Raw genomic sequence first — 12,729 nt, 5'->3', positions numbered from 1 at the left:
CATATTTATTCACTTCCTTCATGTCGAAGCCAATCCTTGTATCCTGTTTTATATTTATAGAGGGCCTTAAGTCAAGGCGCTTTCGATGGCAAAGGGGCGGGGGGGGAAGGGCGTGCAAAGGCCAAGGATTGAGTGACCGTAACAGAGGGCACATTGGGGTTATTAAAGGGCAGGGGAGGGACGGGATGGAGTGGGGTGGGGAAGAAGAAGTAGGGGAATGGGCAATGGAGGAGAGGTGAGGCTTTGCAAGGGATGACTTCACGCGTGTCTTGCTTCCCTCCGTGTCCCTCGCTTCATTTCGCTCTCCCCGTGAGTCTCAGGTGATCATCCAGTCAGAGCCCACGCATTCCTTTGGCCTGGCCGTGTACGGCGACTTCTTGTTCTGGACGGACTGGGTGCGGCGCGCCGTGCTGCGCGCCAACAAGTACACGGGCGAGGAGCTGACCCTTCTGCGCCGGGACATTCGCCAGCAGCCCATGGGCATCGTCGCGCTGGCCAACGACACCAACAGCTGTGAGTTTCCGGGCCCTGGCACAGCCCCCCCCCCTCCCCCCCCCCCCCCGAGCAGTAGCCGGCCGCTGTGAGTGTGGCCTTGCCGCCTTCTGTGGGACCCAGCCCTTGGACGGCTGCTTCATAGAGGGTTCAAGGCAAAGGAACAGCCCTGCAATTGTTCGCTGGCGTGAAGGGACCTCTTCCGCTCGAGGGACGCTCTGGAGAGAGCCCCTCTGAAAGGGGATTCGTGGAGATTTCTTCCATGCAGGCCCGGCATCTTTGGAGGAGGTGGGAGCCATCCACACTTTACCCCACCACATGTCACGTGCTGATCGACTAAATCCGTTTATCCCGCTGGGCGGACAGGGTTGCAGGGGGGGGGCATTTAAGAAAATTGCCGATTATTTCCACTGCCGCGCCTGGAGGTTGAACCGGCGACCTCAGTCCAGTCTTCTGACCACTGCAACCACGGCCTCTTAAACGCCCATAAGAGCATCGGCTCCATTCAAGTGAATAACCTCATCCAGTGTCAATGCTGCAATGTCACGATGCCGCGCGGTCGTTTGCTCGCCACCTCTCACTTCGCAACTCTGGCGGCTTCTCTTGCCGCAACCAAACCCTGGCACCTTTCGGCATCGCGTGCGGCGCATGGGCCCGGCGTGACGAGAGCAGGCGACACCTCCTGCCGGCGCTGGGGCTCACTGGAGCGGCGGCGCTGCCGTCAGCACACTGCGCTACGAACCCGGCGACCCGAGTTCGAATCGCGCTCACGGCCAACAGCACAAGACAAAGACCTGAACCGGTCCTGGGCCTCCCCTAGGTCGACTCGGCCTTAAATTAGTACCTGGGTGTGGTGTGTAGTAAACATCGCCACTGGGCAAACAAAGTCGGTCTGGCGTGTTTGGCGCTGACCACCCACCCCCTCTCGTGCCGTGCCGGCCTTCATAGGTGCTGCTACTCACTTGCCCCAACAGTCTGTTTAGGCTACACGGGGGATCTTCGTCGTTTTGTGTGTGCACGCAGGCATGCTCTCGGCGTGCAAGCACGCGAATGGCGGGTGCGAGGACCTGTGTCTGGTGGATGAGTACGGCGAGGTGACATGCCAGTGCCGCGGGGAGCGGACGCTGGTGGACAGAACGAGATGCGTGGGTGCGAGATGCGTGGGAGTGAGATGCGTGGCAGTGAGATGCGTGGGTGCGAGATGCGTGGGAGTGAGATGTGTGGGAGTGAGATGCGTGGGTGCGAGATGCGTGGGAGTGAGATGAGTGGGAGTGAGATGCGTGGGTGCGAGATGCGTGGCAGTGAGATGCATGGCAGTGAGATGCGTGGCAGTGAGATGCGTGGGTGTGAGATGCGTGGGAGTGAGGTGCGTGGGAGTAAGATGCGTGGGTCTGAGATGCGTGGGAGTGAGGTGTGTGGGAGTGAGATGCGTGGGTCTGAGATGTGTGGGAGTGAGATGCGTGGGTCTGAGATGTGTGGGAGTGAGATCCGTGGGTCTGAGATGTGTGGGAGTGAGATGCGTGGGTCTGAGATGTGTGGGAGTGATGTGCATGGGAGTGAGGTGCGTGGGTACGGCATGCAAGGGGCTTTGGAGTACATTCGGTTGCACGTTTATTTATGTATTTATAATGCCGAGGAGCTTGAATGGGTCACGTGTTCATTTTGTGACCGTAGAGTTGAGAGTAACGTTAAGATGGGAAATGTCAGCCGTAGCTCATGAATAAGAAATGTTAATTCACTGACTCGCTTCAAATTACAACATCATGGGGTTGAGAAGGACTTTTACAATCAGTGACTTCGCTTAACTCCGGGCATTTAACCTGGAAACAATAAAATGCATAACTAGTCTCGGGTTGCCCAAGTCACGTCACTCTCCGTGACCACCTCGACCGCCATATTCAGTTTTTGCCACCCATTGCTCATTTCACGTACGAGCAGAAGCCCTTTGCTCCCATACTTGAATACTGACCTAGGAGACGTTACTTCTGACCTCACCGAACGTCTTCTCTGTGGCCGGTGGGGGGGACCCAAGCCAAGGGCAGGTGGTGCGACCTGCAGACCGAATTCGAGTGCACCAACGGCGACTGCATCCGCTTCTACCTGACGTGCGACGGCGTGCCCGACTGCAAGGACAAGTCGGACGAGAAGTCCCTCTACTGCGGTACGCCACCCACCTCCTCACCCACGCTCCTCCGCTGTCCCACAATGCCCTCCCCCTGCCACCCAGCAGGATTTACTCAAACCCCACCACCCCCCCCGCCCTCCATGGAGCGCAAATTAAATCTCAAAATCACAGCAGCCTCACTGAGGGCAGCTATAAATCCGAGCACCGCTCGAGAGCCACTGTGGGTGTCGCGGGTGTCCGGACAACCTCACCCACCCCAACGGACTCAGTGGCTCAGTGGCGCCGACAGAATGTTCCGCGGCCCCTGGGCAGAGAGGAACGCGCCGTGGCGGCCTCAGTGGTGAATGAGGGGGCGTCGGAAAGGATGGGGGTCGCTTTTTTTGCATCTGCAATCCAAACAACAGTCAACGGGAACCGGATGAGACATCCTCGTCGGTGTGCGTACCGGTTGCGCGAGTGTGCGCCGATGATCACGAGACGTAACCCTTGCACGAGCCTCGGTTAAGAATCCCAACACTTTGAGGATGCTGTCACAATCATTTTGGGCAAGTACTAATGAGGTCCCCGAGGTGTAAATGTTCGTCCTCACCACATTTTTAGGGGGGTTTCCCAGTGGCGTATTGCAGCAGCGAACATTGATGACCGTACTGTACTGGTGAGTCCTAACGAGGACACCAGCAGTCGACAGTTGTGCTTCCCTTTCACTCCTGCCTGTTGGGGGTGGCCAACTTTCGTTGGCGGTCTCCACGACGAAATGGCCATGCGTGCAGTTCTGTTGTTGCTGGTGGTTTGGGTAAGTCCGAGAGCTTTTGTACATGCAATGATTGCACACCTTCCCGTACGTTGTTAAAACTGCATCGTCACATTGCTCCGTTGTGGGGTTTTTTCTTGGCCATGAACTGGAGTGGGTCGTGAAATTGACCCTTTTTTTTCCTGTACTACGTCACGCGCGGAGCACTCGTCACTTCCTTGTTTTTATTGCAGACAACCGTCAATGCAAGAGCGGCTACCAGAAATGCCTCAACGGCCGGTGCATGGAGCATGAGAAATGGTGCAATGGAGTGAACGATTGTGCAGACAACTCGGATGAAACTTCCTGCAAAAGTGAGAGGAAAGCCCCTTTCGATAAAGGCCCTTGTCTAGCGATGCAATCGTGCGTCGTACGCACATGGAACAATGCCACAATGCACCCCGGGCCGCCACCTAAAAGAAAATTTAGACCAATTCATTGAGCCGACGTTGTTATACCTGTAAGCAAATTCACCCGCTATTCCTCACGGCGGTTGGAGAAAATGTTTGGGCGGTAAAATATTCGGCCGCTTTGCGCGCCGATGCACGGCGGCTTGCAAGGTGGACGGCTTCGGGTGGCTGAAGACCGTGGCGTGGCACGTGAACGGGCCAGGCACGCGGACCCGGGGGGGGGGACCCTTCTGTGACTTTTGCGCGCGCGTGTGTTGGCTTTGCGTGCGTCACAGACGCGACGTGCGCGGACCATGAGTTCCGCTGTGGTAATGGCGTGTGCCTCCCCAACGCTACGCGCTGCAACCAGCTGGCGGATTGCGACGACGTCTCGGACGAGGTCGGCTGCGGTACGTCGTGCGGATCCCAAGTCAGCAACAGGAGGAATCCGACGAGCTCTGAAGCTCCTTTCAACAGATGTCCAGTAGGGGCGGGTCAGAACGTTGCAACAACAAACAATAGAAAAGCACGATAAGAGTGCAAAATGTAGAAAAGGTCATGAAATAAGCACTATGTTTACCAGGTAAAGCCCACTGAGCTATTAGTTTATTTTTCAGAAGCGACCTGGACACAAATGATAGCTCAACAAAGTGGCTTATCATATGGAAAATTACAACTACAAAATGATATGAATGCATGTTTAGATTATGTAGTGCAAGGGAATCGGCGTTTTGGGGGCTCCTAAAAGGAAAGCAGCTGCCGGCAAAGGGTATAGGGGAGCCTGTCACCACGTCTCGAGTCGGGCAGGCACGTGCGTGTGCTGACAGTTCCCTGCCATCCATCACCGTGTCCTCTCTATGCAATCTTCACGTAGACTGTGAGCAGCCGATGCATGGTTCAATGCGCCACTGAAAGTATGCGTTCCCTATAGTTGGCTGTGAACAGCAAATTACAAGCACCGGATGTGACGTTGCGCCATAATACCGAGGCTATCCGCCCCTCTGCGTCGGTGCCGATGGTGTTGGCTGCCATGGCACGCATCTCAGATTTGTTCGGGCGTGTTCCGCTCTGCGCTGCCGGGTGTCATGTGCAGGCGTCATGGACTGCAGCCACTTCCACCGGCTGGGCGTGCGGGCGTCCGGCTACGTGAGCTGCAACTCGACGGCGCTATGCTTGCTTCCCGCCTGGATCTGCGACGGCGCCAACGACTGCGGGGACTACGCCGATGAGCAGAACTGCAGAAGTTAGTTTTGCGGGAGACGGGCCGAACCCCTGCAGCTGCTGATGAGAGCACCACGTGCAGATGGACACGTGGGCCACTCGTGCTCGCGTCACACCTCGCACAAATGCTTCCAGGTCATTTGTCATAGCGATAGCTGCTAAGCCTGCGGTTGTGCGTTAATCTGTCTAGCATCCAGTTATTTTACGATAATTTGCGCAGTCATCGCCCCCACCCAACTGCCACAATACACTCGCCTCCGATACACACCACACACACCACCCACCCACAGTCGCCTCTGATACACACCACCCACCTACTCCACCCACCCAGTCACCTCCTATCCATACCACTCACCCATATTCATATCCATTAAATTAAACATTGTAGATAAAATACGTTTAAATATATATATTGGATGTTCAAAAACAGATGCAGACGTGGACTCGGATACGTGATCAAGTATGCTTCTGGGCATTACTGAAGCATCATCAACTGATTTAACGATTTAAGAAAACTACCGAGGAACTTTGTTCGAATATATGAATTTGGTGGTTTCACGTGAACACCCATGCTCCTACAGGAATGTGAAGGCCTTGAGTACTGAGCTACTCCAAACCAGGAGGCACTGGAGGGTGAGCTGGGCCTCCCATGCACACGCGGCCTCCGAGCCTGCCGCTTGGTTCGTCGTCTGTGTCTTCCCTGCCTCGCGATTCCTACGTGCAAGCACCGCCGTGTCCTCTGTGCAGCCGCGTTTGCCCTGCCCTCGCCCTGGCCCTGCCCTCGCCCTGCCCTCGCCCTAGCCCTGCCCTCACTCTGGCACTGCCCTCCTGTGCTCCCTCGCAGAGCGGCCGAGTTCTCTGAGCTGCAGCTCAGGATTTTTCGGGTGCCCAAACGGCCGCTGCATCCCCGTCGCGTGGAAGTGCGACTCGGAGCCCGACTGCCTGGACGGCGCCGACGAGAAGAACTGCAGTGAGTGGGCGCCTGCAGCACCGCCTCGTCTCCCTGTTAATGTTCCGTCGAAACGTAACCGACGGGCGCATCGCGCCGGGATGCCGGGAGTGGCGATGCTGACCGGGGCAGGGACCTTACGGGGTGGTGGCGGCTGTGTTGCAGACTTGCTCTGCGCGTGGGACCAGTTCGAGTGCGGCAACCACCGCTGCATCAGCAGGCACTGGAAGTGCGACGGGGAGGACGACTGTGGCGACCAGTCGGACGAAGCGGATGCCCTGTGTGGTGAGTGTCCTGTGTGGTGAGTGCCTCCTGTGTGGTGAGTGTCCTGTGTGGTGAGTGCCTCCTGTGTGGTGAGTGTCCTGTGTGGTGAGTGCCTCCTGTGTGGTGAGTGTCCTGTGTGGTGAGTGTACTGTGTGGTGAGTGTCCTGTGAGGTGAGTGCCCTGCGTGGTGAGTGTCCTGTGTGGTGAGTGTCCTGTGTGGTGAGTGTCCTGTGTGGTGAGTGTCCTGTGTGGTGAGTGCCCTGTGTGGTGAGTGTCCTGTGTGGTGAGTGTCCTGTGTGGTGAGTGCCTAGTGTGGTGAGTGTACTGTGTGGTGAGTGTCCTGTGAGGTGAGTGCCCTGCGTGGTGAGTGTCCTGCGTGGTGAGTGTCCTGTGTGGTGAGTGTCCTGTGTGGTGAGTGTCCACCCTGTGTGGTGAGTGTCCTGTGTGGTGAGTGTCCTGTGTGGTGAGTGCCTCCTGTGGTGAGTGTTCTGTGTGGTGAGTGTACTGTGTGGTGAGTGTCCTGTGTGGTGAGTGCCTCGTGTGGTGAGTGTCCTGTGTGGTGAGTGTCCTGTGTGGTGAGTGTCCTGTGTGGTGAGTGTACTGTGATGTGAGTGTCCTGTGTGGTGAGTGTCCTGTGTGGTGAGTGTACTGTGATGTGAGTGTCCTGTGTGGTGAGTGTCCTGTGTGGTGAGTGCCTCCTGTGGTGAGTGTCCTGTGTGGTGAGTGTCCTGTGTGGTGAGTGTCCTGTGTGGTGAGTGTCCTGTGTGGTGAGTGCCTCTTGTGGTGAGTGTCCTGTGTGGTGAGTGTCCTGTGTGGTGAGTGCCTCCTGTGGTGAGTGTCCTGTGTGGTGAGTGTCCTGTGTGGTGAGTGTCCTGTGTGGTGAGTGCTTCCTGTGGTGAGTGTCCTGTGTGGTGAGTGCCGTGTGTGGTGAGTGCCTAGTGTGGTGAGTGCCCTGTGTGGTGAGTGTCCACCCTGTGTGGTGAGTGTCCTGTGTGGTGAGTGTCCTGTGTGGTGAGTGTCCTGTGTGGTGAGTGCCTCCTGTGGTGAGTGTCCTGTGTGGTGAGTGTCCTGTGTGGTGAGTGTCCTGTGTGGTGAGTGCCTCCTGTGGTGAGTGTCCTGTGTGGTGAGTGTCCTGTGTGGTGAGTGTCCACCCTGTGTGGTGAGTGTCCTGTGTGGTGAGTGTCCACCCTGTTTGGTGAGTGGAGTAGTGCTGAACGAACCCCGTCGTGATGCAAACCCAAGCAGGATGGCAAATCTCTCAATCACAACAACAACAACTCAAAAGTCCACGTGGATTTTCTGCTCAAAATAACCATCGAGGCAGTGCTCATCTCCTGTTTGCAGCCCTGAGCCGGTGGTGGAAATTCCTCATTCCAACGGCGGCCTAAGGAATATCAATAGGGCAATCAACTGTTGTCCTCCCCACAAAGTAGTCCTCAATTTATCAACCGCAGAGGGATGATGGACCGAGTCAACCCCCAATACTGCGATTTTAATTATAATTTCGGGCCGCTCGTTCTACGGCTGAGTCACCTTGCTCGACACGGCAAATCTCTACAATTGATCCAATTCCCCAGGCGCGGTCAAACTCCTGGCATGACGCACACCGTTTAAGTGGGGTCTTTTGTGAAATACACACGTGTTACCGTCTATATGTGTGTGAATATTTGCGTGTGCGAGCGTTCATGTGAACAGAATCGACCTGAATTCTCAATGCTGAGAAGATCGCTATGATCGCGGCGTTAATCACGTGAGAGTGCAGCGAGTCAGCACTCGGTCGCGTGTGAATCACGCGCGTCTCACGGTGAGCCTGGCCTGGGGTCGGCCGCGTAGCCAAGTGGATGCTCAGCATCAGCACGTCTTGGCAGCAATGCCTTCAAATCGTCGCATCATTGCAATCTATAGCTGTGCTCCACCTGCACACCGTATCTTCTTGAGATACGTTTGAATCTATAGCAAAGATTTAATGCAAAGTGTCCACCCAACTCCACTGAGCTTTAGCAAAGTGCTCATGTGTACATTCCTATGACAAACCACTGCTGACTTCCCGCAAAGTGACTCCAGAAGGGTAGTGACGAGTTGAGTCAGCTCTCCAGCCCAGATGTGTTCTCACAGCCTTCCAGATGTGAGTCGAGTGCTATGACCGGGTCGCTAAATTTAAAGTACGAATCTCTAGTGCAAAAATATCTTGCGTGCGGGAGTGAATAATAATTTAATTATAATTTATTTATGTAGTTTATTGTTAAAAATTCGGTCACAGTCCCTATGATCACTGTTACATTGGATTTATGGCTTTTATTTTGGTGATTTCGAAAAGGTTTTTTTTGTTTTGCCATGTTTTTGTTTATTGTAGTACGGAGTTAGACTGATGACCTTAACCTTAGTTGTCTTGTGGTTGTTGTTGTTATTTGACTTGCATCCCACTGGGATTTTTGCACACAGCGTTGGTGTACGGTGCTATTTCAGGAATATTTTGATATTTTTTTCCTGTATTTTCTGTTTGCACAGTCACATAATCACTTTAAGATGTTTTCTTGTTCGTGTTTTTTGTTTGTTGCGGTTGCACCCGATTCAAGAGCCGAATGGCTCACAGGGCTATAGAAAATAAATGAACTATGAACTATGAATGGTGGTGTGTGGCAACCCAATTGCAGAATGATGATCATGAGAGATCCCGACAACATGGGGAGGCCTTCCTGTCCCCCAGTGGATAGATCACATCTGATGATTATCACGATTGCTATGATGATGACACATATTTGTAAGCTGAGGTTTACACTGACCACAATAACCTTTGGAAGTATAGTGCGTGAGTCTGCATGAACGCCAGTGGATGTCGATCTATTCACTGCCACACTGCTGCACGTGCCCTCGCTTTGCACCATGGGGCAGCGTGTGTCCTGTGGGGCCGTCCATAAATGACGTCACGCGATTTTGGACGATTTTTTTACACCCCCCCCCCCCTCATCACACGGCGTCACAAAAAGTCAGACCCCCCCCCTCAAATATGACGTCACAAAGCTCTGCCCCTCCCCCCCCCCAAAATAAATAAACCATGCTTCAAATCGCTTTCAACTATTGTCATTGTAGTGCGTATTTAATGTTGTAGGAGAAAACATGTATTGAAAAGTCTATTTAATTAAGTAGAACGTGTTGTCCTATATTTATTAAAAGTTGCGCAATTTGATGTGACGTCACATTTCTCAAACCCACCCCACCCCCCCCCGCTCGTCACACATCGTCACAAACGTCTGACCCCCCCCCCCCCCCCCCAGGTGCGTGACGTCATTTACGGACGGCCCCTGTGCTTGCACTGAGCGCGGGAGCTGTAAGTGTTCACGGTGTATTAGCGCACTGCGCTACAACGCCGGCCGCGTGCGCTCCCGATGCCCGCTCACGACCAATAATGGTGACGAGCATGTGGGCTCACTTGAGATTTGACCCAGTCTGAAACAATACGCGCCTGCTGCGGTGCGTAAACATCGGCGCTCGGGGAGAACAAAGGCAGCAGGGCGTAGGTGCTACTCACGCACCTTCTCGCGCGCTGTGGGGGCCTTAATAGGTGCTTGCTAACAGCACGGTCTATTGTAAGCTTACGTGGGGGGGGGGGGGGTGGTGGTGGGATCTTTGTCCTTGTTTGCCAAGAGAGCAGCGTAGTTTCCCCATCCCCTCTGGTCCAGGTCACGTGACGTGCTCAGCCGACACATTTCATTGTCCGGACTCGCACGCGTGCGTCCCCGCCACGTGGCTCTGCGACGGCGACAAGGACTGTCCAGACGGCGCTGACGAGTCCGTCAGCAGCGGCTGTGGTACGCGCACCGTTCACACTGTACTCCGACGTCGGCGGCGTCGGCAAGCGTACATGGGGTTTTTTTTAAATTTCTGTTGTCCTCAGCTGTCGCTAAGACAACACCACGTGGGCCACAATCACGTGTTTGTGGAAAGTTAAACGAACGATTTTGATGCTGCTGTTGCCGCTGCTGCGTTGGCACAAACACGATGAACAAAAAACAACAGCAGCAATAATTAAACTCCACACATTTGTCAATAACACTGCCGGAGAATATACGTATACAATGTGACATGACAAGCAAAGGATTCATTAAGAGTTGTATAAGGGCCAAAATACAAGGGGCATTGCCCGAAACATCGGAAATTATATATTTTAAGGCAGTGTTATTTACGGAGGCGTCGATGTTCTTTTGTTGGTGAATAGGTACGGTGTTAGTCAATATTTGGCACTAAAATTGATATGTTTTACACAACGTTGCAGGTTTCACAGGTGAATGCGTGTGATCTAGTGCATGGGAGGCAGGGTTGGTGGACGAGGAGATTGTCGTGTGCGTGAGAAGTTGAATCCACCCCGAGTCTGTGGAAGACGGCAGTGCTGAACCCGGGCTTTCTCCTAGTAGTCTTTATTTTATCCAAGATGTAAACCACAAACGAATGATCCAACAATCCAAATGCAGAACCCTTCCGAAGCCTCCGTGAGATTGAATAAAAATGAAAAAAAAATTAATTGCGCCAATACTCTTAGAAATAGCCATTCGGTATCCGTAAGTGAATGAGTTCTGACGTGAAGACTGTGTTCAAACACTGCAACATAAATGCGCAGCCCTGAAACTGCCTGCTCACGCCACTGCTCGCGAAAGGGCTTCCACTCGAGCGAGCTCTAGCGGTGATTTGGTCTCCTCGTTTATGCTGTCCAGACGTGTTGGAAGACGTTGGGGTGTTAACCACCCATTACCCCACCGCACGTGTTCCTTGCCAATCGACTAACTGTCGCGTGTAGACATTTGTTCTGCCGGGCGGGCAGAGGTGGAATCGAACCGGCGACCTGTGGATCGCAAGCGCAGCGTGATGACCCTCCCGCCGCGTGAGGTGGTGCCGCTGGTGCTCTGGGGCCCCGCTGGTGCCCTGGGGCCCCGCTGGTGCCCTGGGGCCCCGCTGGTGCCCTGGGGCCCCGCTGGTGCCCTGGGGCCCCGCTGGTGCCCTGGGGCACCGCTGGTGCCCTGGGGCCCCGCTGGTGCCCTGGGGCCCCGCTGGTGCCCTGGGGCCCCGCTGGTGCCCTGGGGCACCGCTGGTGCCCTGGGGCACCGCTGGTGCCCTGGGGCCCCGCTGGTGCCCCGGGGCCCCGCTGGTGCCCCAGGGCACCGCTGGTGCCCTGGGGCCCCGCTGGTGCCCTGGGGCCCCGCTGGTGCCCTGGGGCCCCGCTGGTGCCCTGGGGCACCGCTGGTGCCCTGGGGCACCGCAGGCTCCCGGCCAGGGTGGTTTGATCATCACGCCGCTGCTCTCCGTGTGCTCAGCGTTCAGAGACGTCTGTGGGGCCGACGAGTTCCAGTGCCAGAACAGGCGGTGCATCCTGCAGCGCTGGGTGTGCGACCACGACGACGATTGCGGCGATGGCTCTGACGAGTCCGCAGAGTGCGGTCAGCAGCCCCACACATCTATACACACCACCCACACCACCCACACCACCCACACCACCCACCCACACCACCCACACCACCCACACCACCCACACCACCCACACCACCCACCCACACCACCCACACCACCCACACCACCCACACCACCCACACCACCCACGCCACCCACACCACCCACACCACCCACACCACCCACACCACCCACCCACACCACCCACACCACCCACACCACCCACACCACCCACACCACCCACGCCACCCACACCACCCACACCACCCACACCACCCACACCACCCACACCACCCACGCCACCCACCCACAGGCATCTCACACACATCTATACACACCACCCACACCACCCACACCACCCACTCACACCACCCACCCACAGACATCTCACACACATCTATACACACCACCCACGCCACCCACACCACCCACACCACCCACACCACCCACGCCACCCACACCACCCACACCACCCACACCACCCACACCACCCACACCACCCACCCACACCACCCACACCACCCACCCACAAGCATCTCACACACATCTATACACACCACCCACACCACCCACACCACCCACACCACCCACACCACCCACACCACCCACCCACACCACCCACCCACAAGCATCTCACACACATCTATACACACCACCCACACCACCCACCCACAGGCATCTCACACACATCTATACACACCACCCACACCACCCACCCACAGGCATCTCACACACATCTATACACACCACTCACACCACCCACGCCACCCACACCACCCACGCCACCCACCCACAGACATCTCACACACATCTATACACACCACCCACACCACCCACCCACAGACATCTCACACACATCTATACACACCACCCACACCACCCACCCACACCACCCACAGGCATCTCACACACATCTATACACACCACCCACACCACCCACACCACCCACACCACCCACACCACCCACCCACACCACCCACCCACACCACCCACCCACACCACCCACAGACATCTCACACACATCTATACACACCACCCACACCACCCACCCACAGACATC

General features: G+C 55.7%; 1 protein-coding gene across 7 annotated transcripts in view; it reads left to right on the top strand.

Moving 5' to 3' along the window:
- The window catches only part of LOC116949636 (prolow-density lipoprotein receptor-related protein 1-like), a 289,619-nt gene that overhangs the window by 231,424 nt on the left and 45,466 nt on the right, over positions 1–12,729 (top strand). For all 7 annotated transcript variants that reach the window (XM_076069024.1, XM_032967210.2, XM_032967186.2 and 4 more), the window contains 10 exons: positions 321–513; positions 1,516–1,641; positions 2,525–2,653; positions 3,602–3,721; positions 4,093–4,206; positions 4,890–5,039; positions 5,862–5,987; positions 6,132–6,251; positions 9,911–10,039; positions 11,537–11,659. In XM_076069024.1, coding sequence (XP_075925139.1) covers positions 321–513; positions 1,516–1,641; positions 2,525–2,653; positions 3,602–3,721; positions 4,093–4,206; positions 4,890–5,039; positions 5,862–5,987; positions 6,132–6,251; positions 9,911–10,039; positions 11,537–11,659 — 1,330 coding nt within the window. The remainder of the gene's footprint in view (positions 1–320; positions 514–1,515; positions 1,642–2,524; positions 2,654–3,601; positions 3,722–4,092; positions 4,207–4,889; positions 5,040–5,861; positions 5,988–6,131; positions 6,252–9,910; positions 10,040–11,536; positions 11,660–12,729) is intronic.

This window comes from Petromyzon marinus, chromosome 2, assembly GCF_048934315.1.
Source record: "Petromyzon marinus isolate PM22_M1 ecotype Great Lakes invasive population chromosome 2, UKy_Petmar_22M1.pri1.0, whole genome shotgun sequence".
Classification (NCBI taxonomy): domain Eukaryota; kingdom Metazoa; phylum Chordata; class Hyperoartia; order Petromyzontiformes; family Petromyzontidae; genus Petromyzon; species Petromyzon marinus.
This window is presented reverse-complemented; position numbering and strand designations above follow the sequence as displayed.